The sequence below is a fragment of the Nelumbo lutea genome, chromosome 2 (genome assembly GCF_056320005.1).
Source record: "Nelumbo lutea isolate HS-2025 chromosome 2, American lotus-T2T, whole genome shotgun sequence".
Taxonomy (NCBI): domain Eukaryota; kingdom Viridiplantae; phylum Streptophyta; class Magnoliopsida; order Proteales; family Nelumbonaceae; genus Nelumbo; species Nelumbo lutea.
This window is the reverse complement of record NC_142685.1, coordinates 61442186-61462470: the sequence shown is the minus strand read 5'-3', so window position 1 is coordinate 61462470 and position 20285 is coordinate 61442186. Positions and strand designations below refer to the sequence as shown.

The 20285-nt window shown below is 40.8% G+C and overlaps 1 protein-coding gene across 10 annotated transcripts in view; it reads right to left on the bottom strand.

The window, feature by feature from the left end:
* Positions 1-990: 990 nt before the first annotated feature.
* Positions 991-20285, bottom strand: part of LOC148871088 (protein RRC1-like) — a 47064-nt gene continuing 27769 nt past the window's right edge. For 4 of the 10 annotated variants that reach the window (XM_088969016.1, XM_088969014.1, XM_088969021.1 and 1 more), the window contains exons 15-18: positions 15161-15385; positions 14252-15081; positions 13969-14135; positions 991-1604 (exon numbers count right to left, since the gene is read on the bottom strand). In XM_088969016.1, coding sequence (XP_088825142.1) covers positions 1318-1604; positions 13969-14135; positions 14252-15081; positions 15161-15385 — 1509 coding nt within the window. In that variant the 3' untranslated portion in view covers positions 991-1317. Of the gene's footprint in view, positions 1605-13379; positions 13830-13949; positions 14136-14251; positions 15082-15160; positions 15386-20285 lie in introns of those variants that run through there. The other 6 variants (XM_088969015.1, XR_016107086.1, XM_088969019.1 and 3 more) reach the window with 6 other exon arrangements.

Genomic DNA, 20285 nt, shown 5'->3' with positions numbered 1-20285 from the left:
AACCATGAAAGTTAAGTATGCACTTGTATTTATTTCAATTTGTAAGTTTCACAATGTACATCTGGCATATCCATTTCTTTTCACAACATTCATGCAATACGCATCCAGCTTACGTATCTACCAGGTTAACAAATGGTCAGATCTGTTAGTATTAAAAGGTACTGCCCTGTGAATAGGGGTGTTGATTAGACAGAATTTGGTCCAATCCGATCCAGTCCAATGTAAGTCCATTATAAATGAACCAGGTCCAATCCAATCCAATCAATAATTTGGACCATTTGGACTGATCCAATTTAATGTTCGGACTGTCTAATTTGTTCAAATTCATTTTAATGATTTCAACCCAAACCCAGTCCATTGACACCCATATTCTTATCTTATATCAATGGACTGGATATTGGCTTAATCCAATCAAATCCAATATAAATTTATTATGGATGGACCAGGTCCAGTCCAATCTAATAAATATTTTAGACCGGATTTGTCCAATCCATTTTCTTTTTGGTTCATCCAATCCATCCAAATTGATTTTGGACTGAATAGGATCCAATCTAAAACCGGTCCATTAACACCCTTACCTGTGAACATCTCCCGATGATGACATCATCATTTCTGGTATCACCATCAGGAGATGTTCCCAATACACGGCAAGGATATGCTGTGAGACGTGGGGGGCAATTTTGCGGGGGGCTGATTTGAACTTATTCTTTTTGGAAGCAGACTACCAAAAGGAAAGTGTACCCGTTGCCAAATTAGCTTAAAAGGGTAAACAAGTGCAGTTATGATGGCCAAGTAGTCCTCCCACAACGTTCTGGCTATGAGATGAAATCTTACATGATTAACAAATTCCACTACCACAAGGTCCACAACTCTGCTCATTCACCATTGCTAACTTGAGGCTCGAAGCAGACCAATAGGCTATACCTACAAATGTGATTTGACCAGAGAGAGAGAGAGAGAAGAAGAAGAAGATGAAGAAAGCCCTCAGCAGAAAGGAAAAAAATCATAAAGATGTTTTATTCTTGACTCATTTCTGGTTCTTGGAGTGAACCTTAACATCTTGTACATTCAAGATTCAACAAGATTTCCTCATGTACTCAAGCTGCAATAGACTGAAAACCAGTATCAAGAAAAATGTATACACGTTGCTACAGAGCTCCTACTTTGTAGGTAATCTATGACAATATCCCTAGCCCTGTCCCCGGCTTCCTAAAAACAACACCTTGTAGCTTTCTCAGTTTTTTCTAATATTGGAACATTTCAATTTTAGTTTCACTTGCATTCTGAAAAAGCAAGTACACTTACAAGGTAGTTTCCTTATTTTCCCCTTCTCCTACGATCCTTCTCCCTTTCTCTGCCTTTATCCCTATCATGGTCATCCCTCTCCCTGCTTCCACTCTTTTCACGTTCCCTCCCCCTTTCATTTTCTGGTTCATGACCACTATCTCGGTGCCTATCCCGATCCTTCTCTACATCATTTTCCTTTTCTCTGTCTCTACTTGATTTGTGCTGTGGACTCTGGCTCCGGCTCTGGCTGCGATGTCGCTTTCTTGAAGAGTCACGGTAATCATCTTTCCTGTCCTTCCTCTCTATTGATGACCTTTCTGCAGATTTCAAACATTTCAATAAACCTTTAGGCATTTACATACAATGAATGCTATATGCTACATTATCAGCAATATTTTTTCACAAGGACTTGAGAGGAACACACAAGAGACGTGGAGGTATACATCCAGAGGCCAATGCGTAGTTTGATCAAGGTGAAGTTTCTTATCTGTACATGGAAACTTGAGCATTTGACACATGTGCATGTATACCCTGCTTTAATTGTATGACAAACCAAATTGAAGTTGCCTAGTTGATCAATTTCAGAGTACAACAGCGTAGATTGACAATTTGAAATCAAGCGAGATTTAAGGATTACAACGGTTATTAAAGAATAACATAAAGTGATAAAACTCAGAAAGAGGTAGAGGATATTACATAATGCAGAGTGTGGAACAAAGGAGGTAGAATGTTAAAACATCATTTCCCCTGTTACTCAAATTCAGGAGTCTTCATGAATCATAGAAACAACTTCAGTTACTCAAATTCAGTAATTCAGTACCAATAACTTCAGTTGGAACCCAATATTGGACCAACCATTTCAAGGACAGGCTAAAGTTTAGTAACCCAACTTGAAACAACTTTGGGGATACCCAGAATTTAACATGCAAAATCAGAATGTTCTCAATAATATCTTTCTAGCAAAAATACATTTAGACCATAAGATAAAACGATATCAACTAGCAAGTATCAAAACCTTGCAGTGTTTTCAGGATAATGCCAAAATAGCTCCCTTAAACAATAAGTAGCTATAGTAGAGTATCCTAAACTGTCAGTGTCACTTTAACATAAAATTCAGGTATCATAAATCTGACTCCACATTGTGAGTTTCTAGAATTTAATTTATGCAAGATTTTATATAGAAATTAAGTAGAAATTGTTTCAATTAAAGGGGCAGAAATCATGTTTTCTTCACAAAGAATATGGCTGAAATATCTCACGTGAACTTTTCCACCCCCTTTATGCTGAAAAGAAAGAAAGGCCTAGATGAAAATTTTTTATTCCATCAAGTGCAACTGAATTGTGCAAATTGAAGTTCATAGAAAAGTTACAAGTATCACAGAGACTGAAAACTATAAAAAAATCAATAAATAAGCAATTCCAATAAACACCATAGAAACAGTTCACCTAAAGGCAAGGAACCCTTCTTTAGGGAGTTAGGATTTCCAAGCAAACCCAGCTTACCATTAAATAATCTGTACTCCACATTGTGAGTACAGACTATTAAAACAGTTTAAGTTCGTGAGAGACAAAAGCTCTTATCTCTCCCCACGAAACCCCAAATCCCTGACAATTGTGCCCAAAACAATGAATCTCTCCACCCCTTGCTTAGCTAATGAATCAGCTATGGCATTTGCACTCTGCTTGACCCACCCTGTCCTTACTTCCATGTCTCTAGTTAACCATCTGAATTTCTTCCTTTCATTATTGTACATCCACATTTTCATTCCATCATCCTGTAGCCAGTTGATCACCAATTTTGAGTCTCCCTCCACGCTTAGTTTGTTGATGTGCAGAGTTTTCGCCCTTTGTATGCCTTCCATTACAGCCATGACTTCTGCCCTCATAAATTCTAGCCAGCATCACTATTCAGATCCTATGGATCCCAAGATAGCTGAATTTGGTTGCCGATGGGCTTGCAAGTTGTGGGTTGAGAAGGCTCTCTTCCATAGCAACAGCTGTTGGAGTTCTATATCCATTTATTTATTTTTTCAAGTGGATAGAACTTTTTTCTGTATTAGTGCAACACAGAACATCCTACCATGCATGGAAGAGAGCCTTGACTAGGCAACTAGGTGCCATTGGCTGGGCACCTCACCCAAACGCCTTGACTTTTAACAACTAGGCGCCCTTCTAGGCGACTAGGCACACACCTAGGTGACAAAAATGATAAGGTGGGTCCTTTAATAATATCATTTATATTGCTGTATCTTATTAATGTATGTGTTAATACATTTTATCATATGCTATATATATATACTTTGTTTTAATGTTTTACAATTGAAATTTAAAAGAGCAAAGGGTTTTGAGGAGAGAAAAAGAAAGAAAGATGGAATTATAAAGAGGTTATGTTTTTTACTATTCTCTCTCTCTAATTAAATAAAACAGAAACTCCATCCTTATTTTTTCTATTTAACTTTAAATCTTGAATATTTATCATATAAAGTTGACCTTCTTTAGCTGCTAATTGATACGAAATTCTCTATTAAATCCTTATTATAGCACTATTATATTTGAAAATAATTAAATTAATATATATAAAAGATTTTTGTCTTTTAGATGTGTTGATTTGCCACATTTTTAGAGGAAATTTAATGTTCTTAATAAAGAAAATTACTATTTTTTCAATTAATATACATGCTGTATGGTATATAAAACTAGGTAGCTAGCCAAAAGTTAGATTTTTATATTATAAAATTTTTATCACCTAGGTGACTAGGTGCCCTAGTGTCGCCTAGCATCGCCTAGGTGCCTTGAAAACTATGGTTGATCTATTAAAACCATTTACATTTTCTATGAGTTTAAATTTTGTTTTAACTCATTCTACCATGAAGCACTAAATCTTAAGGTATACAAGGCAACTTTCAAACGTATTATTTTGTCTATAACATTAGCTTCTTAGCTTTGTTTAGTTATTTGGAACATGATTATAATTTAAAAGGTGTGCTTAAGCTTCTATCATCATATCATAAAATATCATTCTATATTTTGCATAATTTACAATGTGTCTACCACATTTTTACAATATTTTCATATGATATTTCCAACATTTTCGATATGCTGCTTATATTTGGATGTCTGACATTTTAAAACCTTGGTTTGCAAAAGAGAAAATGGGGGACTGGGAATTGGTAGGTTGGGCAAAAAAAAAAAAAAAAAGCTCTCCTTAGTCAATGGGTGTGGAGATACCAACTTGAGAAGGACAATCTATGGCACAAAATTATTGGCAACATTCATGGTCCGGCTGTCATTAATGTCAGGGATGATGGGGTAGCTTATAGAGCAGCCCATACTTCGTTCGAAATCCATCTCTTTGATGTACCCTTTGCCCATCCAATTTGTTTGTTATGATGTTCCCGATAGCAACAAGGTGAAATTCTAGGAAGACCTTTGGTGAGGAGACAAACCTCTATGAGAGAGCCTTACTTGCTGTCTATGTCATACCCTCATTAAAGAATAAACCCATTTCCCAATTTGCCTCCTTTTCCAGCTTGGATCTCTTTTAGAACTTGGATCTTGGATTGAGAGGGGTTTTGGGGACTTTGATGAGTCTCATGTGATTGACCTCATTCTACAATTTGGACTCTTTCTACCTTGTGTCCCTACTCACATTCCTTTAGTTTTAATGGTCTTGCGCCACCCACCTTGCATACTTATCCTGTTAGGATGATTTGGCTTGGACAGATTCCTCCTAAAGTTAGGGCTTTAAGTTAGGAAGTATTCCATGTCAAAATCAACATGTGTGAGAATTAAAAAAAAAAAGACCCAATCGGTGCTATCCCCTCATAAATGCTTTCTCTGTGATGCAAGTCAGAAATCTAGATACCATCTACTGATCTCCCATCCCTTCACTTCTAAAACCTGGGAGAGGTTCACTCTTTTAAGAAAAGAAAGATTACGTAGAGATGCACTAGGCCAGTAATCCTTTGGTCTACAAAAGTGATCAATTGGATAAAAACACTGGAGATTTTTGCGGCTTTCACAAAGGATGACATCCTGAGAGAATGGTAGATGATGGCTATTCTTCTTTCCTTTAAGACTACTTTGATGTTGGCTTGGACACTGCCAGCACTTTACCAAGTAGGGTTTAATCTTGAAAATCGTAGCATGGGGAACCCGGGTAATTTAGGCACAGGAGTTTTCAGAGATAGTCAAGGAGTTTTTTTAGCTCTCTGGTCTCAATCAATGTTTCAAAAGGTGTGGGAGGCTCCAGGAAAAGCGCCCCCAAAATGCCCCAAGGCATATGCCAGAGGCATTGATGCCTTTAACGCATACACCTCAAACACCTTTTGCATAAGGTGTACTAGGAGCATATGCCTCATGCAAAAAGAAAGAAAAGAAAAAAAAAAAAAAAGAAAAGAGAAGGGTAGGGGAAATAAAAAGAAAGAAGAGAAGAAAAAAAAAAGAAAAGAAAAACATAATGATATTCTCCTCTTGAGGCGGCTTATGCCTCCCTGTGCTTGGGTGGCTTAAACCTCTTGCATTCTGAACTACACCTCATGCCTCGAGATAGCGGAATGCCTCACATCACACCTTTGCATTTTAAAGAAAGTTCTCGACCTATTGGCATTGGGAATTCCACAAAGGCCTATTGCAAGGGATGAAGCTAGGAAAATGTTGAACTTGGGCAACTTGATAACTGAATGGGATTCTAAGGTAGTAATCAGCTGGCTGAGAAATGACAGGCAGGGAATATGACATTGCCAGCATGTTTTGAGAAAAAACAAGTGGTTGGCAAAGGAAATTGCCATCTCCATTCCACGGATAATATCAATATGCAAACAGCATAGATAATTCACTAGAAAAGCAGGGGGTTAAGAACTTTTTTGGGGGGTGACCTAGTTGTGTTGAAAGAAACTTGGGAATAAGTGACAATAATGATAACTTGTAAAAATACAAATTAAGATCATTGTACACGTTATTCTTTTATCACAATAAATAAAGTTTCAAGTTACCAGTCAAAAAATAAAAATAAAACCCTTAGATGTGGATCCATATCTTTTTGTTCTGAACATCAGCTTATCACCTCAGTTTTCTTATCTTTCAGAAGGGGCATTTGTCTTAACCAGAAAAAAGCCCATAATAAATTAAAAAGTATGGATTTGGAATAGGGCACAAGAGATCATTGCAGTTGATTCAACAAAACCATAACAAAATTTGACAAAAAATGTACTGGATTTTATTAATGATAAGAAACTTCACCAATGATCAAAAAGGAGAAATGCATCTAAGTTTTCTGAGGGTGATTTTCTTCAAGTTGAAGGCTCCCCTGCCATCTCTCTTCTTCAGTTTGCTGATGATACTTCAATTTCCTGTGATGCTGTTGAGAAACAGATCCTATATCTAAGATGTTCACAGTGCTGGTTTGTAGTCATTTCGGGCCTTAAGATCAACCTCCATAAAATGGTGCACTGACTGTTGCTGATGTCAATAGTTTCAAGGATCGGGCTACATGCCTTAGTTGTAAAGTTCACTATCTGCCACCAAAGTATCTCAGCTTACCTTGTACTTGGTTTATTTCCAACTCTATTTACAAACCCATTATGAAAGAGATCAGAAGAAGCTGGCTTCATGGAAAACTATGCATATCTCTAAAGAAGCAGGTCATTCACATTTGGAATGCCTTGATTAATCTCCTTAAAGACTTTTTTGTCTTTCCCCTGCGCATGGCTGTGGCTAATAAGCTATAGAAAGTTAAGCGTATTCGTAGCATGGGTGAAAGGATCAATTCAAATATTATTTAATTGATTAGGACAATATTTGTACCCAATGTGTGCCAGTGGTCCCGACCTCAAGCACTTGAAGATTGTGAACACCTTCTTTCTTGGTAAGTACCATTCGCATTTCATTGTTGAGCAGGGTGGCCCTTCGAATGGAGAACAGGCAATTGCTACCAAATATGACACAAGAAACTCGGACCGCAATGCAGCTGAATCTTTTCCAATTTTCAAAATGTTTTGTTCAGACACTGTTATGGCCAAGTAGAAGATCTTCTCACTTCTCAGCAACATATGCTTCATAACGACATGTAGATCCTAGAAACCATGACAGAAGAATCTGGGCCAGTGACCATTCTGGAAACTTTGTAATCTGAAGAGCTATACTCGAAGTAGCAAGGAAGAGAAGAGAACCACAGAACTGAAGAGAATGTCGAACTGTACTATCCAGTCGACCAGTCCTTTATTTATAGATGAATATAGTACAAGGTACAAGAAATTACTGGGATGCCCCTGATTAGTGATGGGACACCCAAATGATTTAAATCATTAAACAGGATTAGGCCCATTAACACAAGCCCAGTTACAAGATAAGTTAAACATAAGAATGGGCTAATAAGAACTCTTATCAGCCGAACATCACTCTAACATTCTAACACTCCCCCTCAAGCTAAGCATGAATATCAATCATGTTTAGCTTGCCAAGTATGTCCCTGAACTTCGCTGATGCCAGCCCTTTAGTTAATACATCTGCAATCTGCATCTCTGATGGAGTATAAGCCACACAAAGTTCTCCTGAAATAATTCTCTCTCTGACAAAGTGTCGATCAATTTCAATATGTTTTGTCCTGTCATGCTGCACAGGATTGTTGGCAATGTTGATAGCAGCTTTATTATCACAATACAGCTTGAGAGGACCCTCAGTCTTGATACCAAGCTCATTAAGGAGAGTCCTGATCCATAAGAGTTCAGCAACCCCGTGTGCCATAGCCCGGTATTCTGCTTCTGCACTTGATCTAACCACAACATTCTGCTTCTTACTACGCCATGTGACTAGGTTTCCTCCCAAGAATGTACAGTAACCTGAGGTTGATTTTCTGTCTCCAACGGACCCAGCCCAATCAGCATCAGTGTAGGCTTCAATTTCAAGTCTGCTGTTTTTTCTGAATAGAATTCCTTTCCCTGGGCAAGTCTTCAAGTATCTGAGGATTCTTTCCACTGCTCTCATATGAGGGGTCTTTGGTGAGTGCATGAATTGACTAACAACATGCACTGCATAGGCAATGTCTGGCCGAGTAAGGGATAAGTATATCAGTTTTCCTACCAACTTTTGGTACCTTTCCTTATCACAGTATTCCTCACCCATTGATTCTTGTAATCCATGGCTTGGTTCTATTGGAGTGTCTGCTGGCCTGCACCCCATCATGCCTGTTTCCTCTAGGGGATCTAGCACATACTTTCTTTGACATATGTAGATTCCTTCTCTTGATCTAGCAACTTCAATTCCAAGAAAGTATCTCAGATTTCCCAAGTCTTTGATCTCAAATTCTGAAGCTAAGAACTCCTTCAGCCTCTTCATCTCTTTCACATCATTTCCAGTAATCACCATATCATCCACATACACAATGAGTGCTGTAAGTTTGTCATCCTGTCTCCTTGTAAACAATGTATGATCTACACTGCTCTGAGTGTACCCTACTTTCTTCATGGCCAAACAAAGTCTCTCAAACCATGCTCGGGGAGATTGCTTTAAACCATATAATGCTTTCCTTAGTTTACATACCTTCTTTCCAACATCATATCCAGGTGGGGGTTCCATGAATACCTCTTCATGAAGATCACCATTTAGGAAGGCATTCTTCACATCCAACTGATGAAGTTCCCAAGAGAATTTTGCTGCTAGTGACAATAGAACCCTGATTGTGTTGAGCTTTGCTACTGGGGCAAAGGTTTCCTTGTAGTCAATTCCTTCCTTTTGTGTAAATCCCTTTGCCACAAGTCTGGCCTTGTACCTCTCAATTGACCCATCTTCCATGTGCTTTACTGTGAATACCCACTTGCACCCAACAGTGCCTTTCCCTTCTGGCAGGTCCACCAATTCCCATGTCCTTGCTTTCATTAGGGCTTTCATCTCCTCATTCATGGCTTCTTTCCACCTTGGATCAGATGCCGCCTCTGAATACCTGGAAGGGACACATACAGAGGAAAGAACATACACAAAGGAATGATAGGCAGGGGATAAGTGTGAATAAGAAACATAATCGGCTATGGGATGCCGAGTGGTACAAGAACGAACAGGCTTACGGAAAGCAATAGGAAGATCCAAATCTGAATTGAGTGAATCAGAATTACCTTGGATTGCAGAGACAGATTGATCTGAGTTCAACTGGTTGCAATCATGAGGTTGAGGGGCCTTCTTCCTTCTACTGTATGTAAGTATCTCTTTCTCTTGTTTACTGGAACCTTCAGAAGCATCAGCCGAATCTGGAGAAGCAACTGGCACAGCGGAAGTCTCACTAGGTTGACCCGGAATGTTACAGCTAGTAGTAGTGGAAGGTGATGAAATGGGAACAAAAAAGAAGGGAGAATGAGAATCCTCTTCCAACCCACTACTCTCCCCCTGAAGAGGATTCTGAGAAGATTGGAAATAGGGTTGAGACTCAAAAAAGACTACATCCCTAGTGACATATTTTTTCTTGGAGACAGGATCATAACACTTATACCCCTTCTGCGTAGGAGAGTATCCCAAAAATATTCCCTTTGTAGCCTTAGGATCCAGCTTGGTCTTCTTTGGATCTTTCACATGTATGAAGCATGTACAACCAAAAACCCGCGGGGGAAGAGGAAATTCTGGAAGAGTGGGACACAAAACAGAGAAAGGGGTCTTCATACCTAGTACCTTAGATGGCATCCGATTTATCAGGTATGATGCAGTGAGAACAGCTTGAGACCAATATTGCTTGGGCACATTGTGCTGGAAAAGAAGGGCTCGAGCTGTCTCCAATAGATGCCTGTTCTTGCGCTCAGCAACCCCATTTTGTTGAGGGGTGTAAGCACATGATGATTGATGTAACATGCCTGCATCTTCCATGAATGAGTTCAGGGATCTTTCAAAGTATTCAACTGCATTGTCTGAACAGAATTGCTTGATCTTTTTATCAAATTGTGTTTCAACCATCTTGCAAAATATCATAGTTATCCGGGGAACTTCTTCACGTCCTTTCAACAGATAAATCCAAGTGCACCAAGAATAATGGTCAATAAAACTGATAAAGTAACGGAAGCCATCAATGGAAACAATGGGTGAAGGACCCCAAACATCAGAATGAACCAAATCAAAAGGGGCTTGAATTTCAGTACTAGAAATTGGATACATTGATCTACATTGTTTTGACATTTGACACACATCACAAATTAAACTCTGACTCGGAATGCCCTTACATAATTCGGGAAACAACATTGCTAAGGAAGAAAAGGACAAATGACCTAGCCTAGCATGCCACAAGTGCAGCCTAGCTATTGACTCCACACTTTCCGGACTAGTAGTAGAAGCTTGCAAGGCTGAGCTGACATCTTCATCAAAATAGTAGAGGCCCCCATACTCATGACCACTCCCAATCGTTCTCCTCGTCAATCTGTCCTGGAAGACACAATGAGAAGGAAAGAAAGTTATATTGTAGTTCAAGTTTTTTGTAAGCTTTGAAACAGACAACAGATTTGAGGTAAGACTAGGAACATGTAGGACTGATTTAAGAGAGAGATCCTTGCTTAGGTCAACCACCCCCTTTCCAGAGATGGTGGAGAGGGACCCATCAGCTACTCTCATCTTACCCTGGCCAGACAACAAATGATATGTGGAGAATAAGGAGGACATATGTGTCATATGGTTAGTGGCTCCGGAATCAATCACCCAATAGGTAGAATTAATGGAACTAGATGCACTAAATGCAGAGGTTGTACCTGATTTGGAAAGAGAGGTGGAAGCTAAAGAATTGTTCTTCAGACGGGCTAATGCCCGACTGAGAACCTCTACCTCACTAGCTATGAAGCCCAAAGTACTTGGTCCAGAGGAGTCGGCAGCCTGCCTTGCGGTGGAAGATGACACTGTCTGAATACTCTGTGAGTTGTCACTACTGTTGTTGGTGGCAAGATTCCCACTTGCTGTATGGCCCTTATGTTGCCTTTTGTCCTTTCTCAGAGCAGCTGGCTTCAGATGAGGGTACAGGACCCAACATTTCTCCTTTGTGTGTTTCTCACCACCACAATGTGTACACTTGAGGGACTTCTTGTCTGAAAATCTATTCCCCATAGTGGAGACTAAGGCTGAATGTTCTCCAGGTAGTTCTGTTGACTGTGTCTGAGAGTCAACTTGCATCTCCTTTCTCCTTACTTCTTCATTCCTCACCAGGTAGTAGACATGGTGAAGCTCAGGTAATTCATCTCTCCCTAGAATCTGTGACCCTTATACCTTCATATACAGGGTCAAGACCCGCTAGAAACTTGAAGGCTCTACCCTCCTCAATCTGCTTATCATGCCTCCCCTTATCATTAGCATTTTCCCAATCCAAAATCAAATGGTGGTCAAGCTCTTCCCAGAGGCCTTCCAGTGTTGCAAAGTAGGTTGCCACGGACATGTCTCCTTGCCTTAGGGCTGCAATGTCTTGGTTCAGCCTGTAGATTCTAGCATTGTTCTTTTTCTGGCCATATGTCTTAGATACTTTCTCCCAAATTTTAGCAGCTGTGGGGAAGTGATGAACAGTTCTGGCCACCCTAGGAGTCATAGAGGCCAGCAACCAAGACATGACTGTGGCATTTTCCTTGAGCCACACGGTGTATTCAGGACTGCCAATTTCTGGTTGTTTCTTGTCTCCATCCAAATAGCCTGTGAGCTCACGAGAGGTAATGAACAGCATTGCTGAGACAGACCACTCTCTGAAGTTATACTCATCTAGCAGCACACTTGTAATCTGCAAGCTGTGCAGATTAGGGTTTTCCAGGTTTGAGGACCTTGTAACAGGTCTGTTATCTCTAGAGGAAACTTCACCGGATAGTGAGGACATCCTGACTTCAGTCCAAGAGTTGTTCACAGTGCTGTAGGAGGTTTTGTTTAGGACTGGCCGAAGTGGTCACAGTGTTCACAGTGCTAGTAGAAGTGTTCACAGTTCGGGTACTGTGCAGTGCTGTTTAGGACTGGTCGAAGTAACTGAACCAGTTCACAGTGCTTCAGTTAGGGCTTGTTCTGCAACCTGAAGTAACTGTGCAGTGCAGTAACTGAAGTTCACAAAGTAGGACTGATAACCGACCTGAAGAGAATCTGTAACTGAAGTTACCACAGTCCTGCCCAAGTCTTGCTGGGGCACGAAGCTACAACTGTAGAGAAGGCTAAGTCTTTACCACTTGTTCTGCGCAAGTTTTGCTGGAGCACGAAGCTGCAACTGTAGAGGAAGCTCTCCCCCTTTCGGCTAGTGCTAGGACTGCTGAAATCAGTCATCAACTAGGTCTGTCCTATACAGACCTCTCTTAGTAGCCCAATAGCTACTATTTGCTGGAGATAATCTAGTAGGACATCTACTTCTGGGTCTTACTTCCCTTGAGTCCTACAACCAAGAGAAACCCTAGGTTCGAACTTGCTTTACTCTCTTACACTCCTAGGTCTTCACTGCAGCAACCCAAAAAAGGAAGAGAGAAGATGAAAAGACAGCAAGAGAAAAGAGTGCGCCTGCTGAAACCAGGAAGGAGCTAATGCTCTAATACCATGTAATCTGAAGAGCTATACTCGAAGTAGCAAGGAAGAGAAGAGAGCCACAGAACTGAAGAGAATGTCGAACTGTACTATCCAGTCGACCAGTCCTTTATTTATAGATGAATATAGTACAAGGTACAAGAAATTACTGGGATGCCCCTGATTAGTGATGGGACACCCAGATGACTTAAATCATTAAACAGGATTAGGCCCATTAACACAAGCCCAGTTACAAGATAAGTTAAACATAAGAATGGGCTAATAAGGACTCTTATCAGTCGAACATCACTCTAACATTCTAACAACCTTCACCGTTAAGTCATTTCATATGATCTAAGAGTCAGCCCTTAATGGCTTTCCCCACAAAGCCATTTGGAAATCTACTTGTAAGAGGGTGGTACACAATCCAACCAACCCAAAACCGGGTCAATTCCGTCCATCTTACTAAATACTGAATATTCCAGCAAATAACAATATTAATAACTAAGAGAGGAATATTCTAGAAACCAAAAAGTGCATTCTCGAATAAGAATAAGCATGCGTGTAATAAGTGAACATTCTAGGATTTCAGGAGCATGGGAGTTGGGACTTACCTCTATAAGTTCAATTTCCTCTTTGTTTATAGATGACTTCTTTCTGTAAATGGTGTTGGCTGACAATGTATAGTATCTTGATGTACATGGAGGGTTGTGTTATTAATACAGTGTTATCACCTTCAAAAAAACTCCAAGGTAAGAAAAAACAATATTAGGAGGGCCCAATACAGCTCACTCCCCTGCTCTCTTCCCTTGACCAAGCTGGCAATTAAGGAATCAATTTCAGGATCCATGTGAATGAGATGCTCACTTGATGCCATGAATCCAGCCTCTCTGATGTTGTGCCATTTCCTTCCACATCCCAATTCCCATAAAACCAATACATTTGATGATAGACTTTCTTGAGACTATCAATCTTAAAACCATGTAAAGAATAAAATCCTTATAAATCATTTGTCTTAACATTACCCTGAACACAAACAGTATGAGCCCAAGACAGAGTACCATCTATGAGAATGACAAAGACCAGTTAACAAGATCAATACCACCATATATAATGCAACAATGCAGATGAATAGTAAATAAAATGGGTGAATTGAGACTGAAATATCAATTGACTGTTTATACTTGTGAGATGAGTGCTTACTGCTCCCTGAGCCATCCTCATTAGTATCTGACAATCCAAATTCTGACTGTAGCCTTCTCCGGTGTATTGCCACTTTCCTTTCAATTTCCTCTGAACTTCTAATTCCCCTCTCTTCAAGCGATTCACGATATTCTATCACAGCAACCTCCAGACGCCTTAGCTTTTGTCTGCAAAGCATAAAATCAAGCATCAATACAATTGGACACAACCTCAGAGCTATTTTCCTCAATAATGAAGATATGAAAGTTGGAAAAAAGTCATCGCTCCACGATTAATGTACAACCTCTGCTCTTCATTCATACCACTCTCGGGATGAGAGGGAAATATTGCCTCTGTTGCAGTCTCTGCCCCATCATCTTTACCAGAACCATCACCTGCATTTTCACTCCCAGAAGATGAGTAGCTTAACCCTAGACCTCGAGTATTTCTCCTATCTTCATCTTCACTGCCATCATCCTCTCGAGCCCATTTTGAAGCAGGTAAAACAGGATCAGATTTTCCCTTCTTGGAGAAAGCTTCTAGTTCAGGCTGTGGAATAGGAAGAGTTGCAGCCAAAGGTGCAGAAGAAACTTTGCCTTGTAAATGCATCCCATCATCCCCATAATGACTCCATCCTGATGATCCAACTGGTTCCATCCCAAGGTTGGTCTCCCTATAGCTACCACTATTTGTGTTCCAGTTGTCCTCCTTTAAATATCTACTTGAATTTGAATGGCTTGAACCATATCCCAGTTCATCTCGTTCATGCCCCCTCTGTTTTTCAGCATCTTCCAAACTAAGTAACCGTGCAACCATCATTTCACGACCACCAACAAGTGAAAGTCCATTGTGTCTGCAACGCCTTTCCAGCTCAGCAAGTGGAAGATTTAATAACTCCTTCATTGCTGCCCCCTTCCCCATTGCTAATGCAGCATCTTGGTTGAGCTTCCCCCCTTCACCTGGATCTTCAGAACTTGTTTTATTTTCAATTTCTGGTGCATCCCCACATAAAGAATGAAAAGGATTCACACCAGAGTTGCCAGATCGAAGAAAAGTAGCTCTAAGTCCATTTACATATGCATCTGAAAAGAGAAACCAATCCGCCCACACTTGGAGAACCTTCAGAACTCTTTCCTAAAAAATCTCAGATAAAAATCAGAGTTAAGAAACCAACATGGGGAACTCCATAAGGAAATTTCCAAATGTAAGTTACCTTCAGTGCCTCAGCAGTCATCCTTCCTGTGATACTGCGGTACAAGTCATTGAAGCTCTCCATTATGTCAGGTAAGGTCAGTTCAAATTTAGTACGGTATGCAGATGCATTCTTTACTAGAGCACTACTGTTATGAAGGACATCAGAGACAAGCATGAGCCTTGAAACTTTAGTTGGTATAGGAGTTTCTTTAAGCGTCAAAGATTCAGTAAGAACCTCAACTATCTGTACATGGAAAACCAAACTTAAGTTAGAAACCCATAAGGAAATATAAAATAAAATCACACCACTGAAAAATGAAAAGTAAGATATTGTTAGAATGCCTGGCCTATATTTTGTAGAAAATAAAGTGGCTTCTTGGGAAACCACGCTGTTGTTGCTTGTGGTGATTGAGAGAGAGAGAGAGAGGTACGGATGATAGAAAGAAAAGCAAACTCAGTACTGGCTGCCGCCAGTCTTCTATTTATATTAATCTTTATAAAAAAAAAGACAAAATTACAAGTATGCCCCTGGCGGCATATCCTAGGATAAGAACAATAAGAAAAAAAGAAAGAAAGGACTAGTAGCTGAAACTGTCCCACTAACATCAGTTACAAGGAACACTTAAGCCTTACAACACTCCCCCTCAAGTTGGGCTGAAGATGTCTATCATGCCCAGCTTGTCACATAGCTCATTGTTCTGCGAACACGGAAGTCGTTTAGTGAGGACATCAACAAGTTGTTCCTTGGAGTTGACATAAGGGATACAAATTTCCCATTTTTCCAGTTTCTCTCTTATGAAGTGCTTATCCACCTCAATATGCTTAGTCCTCTCATCTAGGACCGGGTTGCTGGCGATGTTTATTGCAGCCTTGTTGTCACAGTAAAGAGACATAGGATTATGAAGAGCAACTCCAAGCTCACCTAGGAGGTTCTTCAGCCAAAGGACTTCAGCCACCCCATGTGCAATAGCTCTATACTCAGCTTCTGCACTTGATCTTGCTACCACACTTTGCTTCTTGCTCTTCCAGGTCACCAGATTTCCTCCCACAAATGTTCATCCACAGCTCCTGCCCAATCAGCATCTGTAAAGACTTCCACCTTTAGGTGATTGTGTTTACTGAATAGTAGGCCTATTCCTGGATGTTTCTTCAGGTATCTAAGGACTCTCTTTACTGCCTCCATGTGTGGCTTCTTAGGAGAGTGCATAAACTGGCTCAGAACTCCAACTGAATAGGCAATATCTGGACGGGTCATGGATAGATAAATCATCTTTCCCACTAACCTTTGGAACTGCTTTACATCTTTTAGAGGTTCACCAATACAGTCACCTAGATTGTGGTCCGCATCCATAGGAGTGTCTGCCGGCCTTGCACCTAATTTACTTGTATCCCGTAATAGATCATGGGTGTATTTCCTTTGAGAGACAAAGATACCCCTTTTTGAACGGGCAACTTTGATCCCAAGGAAATACTTTAGGAATCCTAGATCTTTCACTTCAAATTTGGATGCAAGGAATTGTTTCAATTTCTGTATTTCGGAACTCCAACTCCCCGTAATGATGATATCGTCTACATACACTATCAATACAGCAACCTGCTCCTAACATCTCTTCACAAAAAGTGTATGATCAGACTGGCACTGTTGGAACCCCATCTCTTGAGTTGCCATGTGAAATTTACTGAACCAGGCTCTGAGAGACTGTTTTAAGCCGTAGAGAGACTTTCGTAGCTTACACACCTTGTTTTCACTTCCCTTGGAAGAGACTCCAGGAGGTTGAACCATGTATACCTCTTCTTCCAAGTCACCATTCAAGAAGGCATTCTTAGTGTCCAGTTGATGCAATTCCCAATCAAAGTTAGCAGCTAAAGATAAGAGAACCCTAATCGAGTTCATCTTAGCCACCGAAGCAAAAGTCTCATCATAGTCAACTCCATATACCTGTGTGTACCATTTGGCTACTAGTCTTGCTTTGTACCTTTCGATTGTTCCATCTGCCTTGTGCTTAACTGTGAACACCCATTTGCACCCCACTGGTTCTTTCCCCTCTGGAGGATCCACCAACTCCCAAGTCTGATTTTTGTGGAGGGCATCAATCTCCTCCTTCATGGCATCTATCCATTCAGGATATTTTAAGGCTTCTACAACATTCTTGGGAACAGGGATGCAGTCAACTGCCGATGGGAAAGCTCGGTACGAGGGAGAGATGTGGTCATAGGAAACAAAGTGGGTAATGGGGTGTTTGGTAGTGTAAGACCTGATTCCCTTTCGTTGAGCAATAGGGATGTCTAGGTCGTCCACAGTGGGAGTAGGGTTAGGGGTTGGACTTACCTCCTGGGATTCTGATGATGTCAATTGCTCAGTGTTTGGCTGCTCAACATTTCCATCACACTGCTGATCTCTCTGACGAGTACGTTGGAAGACACGGAAGGGAGTGAGATCCAGAATAGAAGGAAGAGACACCTGAACCTTGCTTATCCTCTTCCACACTATGGCATTCCCCCTGAGGAGAAGGGAAGAACGGCTCGAACTCAAAGAAGGACACATCCATAGACACAAAATATTTACGACTAACTGGATCAAAACACCGATACCCCTTTTGGGAGGATGGGTACCCCAGGAAGACACAAGAAATGGACCGAGGGCCTAACTTACCTCTGGATGGAGACAAATCATGGACAAAGGCCCAACAACCAAAGACTCTCATGGGGATGGAAAATAAAGGTGACTAAGGGTACAATAATTGATTAGGGGCCATGTAATTCAATACTCTGGAGGGCATGCGGTTGATGACATAAGCAACTGTAAGTATAGCATCCACCCAAAACCTTTTTGGGACATTCATGTGTAACATCATCCCGCGGACTACCTCAAGGAGGTGTCTATTTTTACTTTTTTCAACCCCATTTTGTTGTGGTGTTCTGGCACATGAGCTTTTATGAATAGACTCATGGGAGGCGAAGAACTCATTTAGCTCCCCATGGTAGTATTCCTTCGCATTATCAGATTGGAAGATCTGTATTTCAACATGGAACTGTGTAAACACCATCCTCTGGAAGTCTTTCACTATCTTTGGAACCTCGTCTCTGCTACGCATAGGGATTACCCATGTATAGCGAGAGTAATCATCAATGAATGTAATAAAATACTTATATCCACCCTTAGAGATTACATTTGTAGGCCCCCCATACATCAGAATACACAACATGAAAATGAACATTTTATCTTTTATTGCTTGAATGAAAGGTGGTTCTACATTGTTGACTCAACTGACACATTTGACACATGAACTCTAACACTGAACACGACTTAAATAAAAGTGGGAACAAACATTTTATTACTTCGAAAGAAACATGACCTAAATGACTATGCCACAACAAAATTTGACTCTTATTTGACTGACTATGTGACTCTGAGGATGACACGGAGAGACTAGCTTTGTTGTCGAGAATGTAGAGACCATCCACCAGGCTTCCTCTACCAATCGTCCTCCTAGAAGTTAGGTCTTGAAAAACACATGAGTTAGCAAAAAAGGTTACACTACAGTTTAAAGAACTTGTAATGCTATTAATTGAAAGCAAATTTATGGGAAGTTGAGGGACATGCAATACACAATTCAAGTTAAGGCCATGGCGAAGGGATATCGATCATTGACCTGCAATGGAAGAAAAGGAACCATCTGCAAGTCTCACTCTATCCCTTCCTGACAAAAGGCTATAAGAATGGAATAGGTTAGGCTTACCGGTCATGTGATTTGAGGCCCCTGAGTCAATAATGCAAGGGGAATATGTGGGAGTGACATGGAATGCAGAAGCCACATTACCTGAAGTAGATGCAAAAGAGGTAGAGGGAGTACTAGTGACTGAGATGTCCAATTGCCACAATGCCCTACCATAAGATTCCATATGCCCTCTGAATGAATTTATTATATCCTCCTTGGGGTCAGACTTATTAGGAGGGCCCCGGGTACTACCGGCAACCTGAGTGTCTTGGGTTGCCACATGTGTTGCACTCGTTCTTTTCAAGTGACCTTTACCCTGTTCTTGATTCTTTGCTGCCCACTTGGGTTTCCCGTGGATGTCCCAACAGGTGTCACGTGTATGTCGTGACCTTTTACAGTCGGACAAAAGAGTTTATCTTTATCATCTACCTTCTTATGATCACTTTTCTTCCCTGTTGAGCTGTTATTCACCGCAGCCAAGGCAACTTGTTGCTCCCCCTCAGCTGTAACCATCACACTTCGCCTGCTTTCTTCAGATTGGACAAGGGAGTATACTTCATGTACTGTAGGCAATTCTTTGTTTCCTAAGATCTACACCCTTAATGGTTCATATACAGGGTTCAACCCTAACAAGAAAGCAAACACTCGTTGCTGAGAGATCAGTTTCCTGTAGGCCTTAGCATCATCATCATGCTTCCACTCTATGGCCTGATAATGGTCCAACTCCTTCCATATGGAGGTAAGAGCTGAATAATATGAGGACAAGCTACAGTTTCCCTGTTTACATGTTGAGGACTCAGCTTGTAGTTGGTAAATCTTGGCATAGTGCCTTTGCTCAGAATAAGTAATTCTGGCCTGTTCCCAGATCTCACTAGCGGTGCCTGCCCACATAAAATTCTTTTTCACATCAGGTTCCATGGCTGCGAGGAGCCAAGACATCACCATACTGTTTTCTTGGTCCCACCTATCATGTTCAGTTGTCTCACCCTTGGGTTCTTTCACCCTTCCATTGATGTAACCGACCTTACCCCTTGTCGTTACATAGAGTTTTACACTCTTATCCCACTCCAGGTAGTTCAGACCGTTCAAGGGGATAATTGGCATGGAAAAAACCATGGTTTCACCTCCCATACCTGCTGTGTTGCAGGTTGGGGTGTTCCCCGATGAGGTCAGTTCATGACTTGCCATTGAATATTACAACTAACCAGTCCAAATGCCACCTAACAGCACAGCCACCACAACTGGAATGTGGCAACTCGGCTTACTCCTAGAATGTGAGCAACAAGCTATTGAATATTGTTGAGAGCACAAGAACTACTGCTGAGAATAAGAGATCAGTCACTACAACGTCCAAACAGAACAATAAATAGTCCGGTCATTGGTTCAACACCACCAATCCAAACATTACTGTCAGTCTGATTGTGG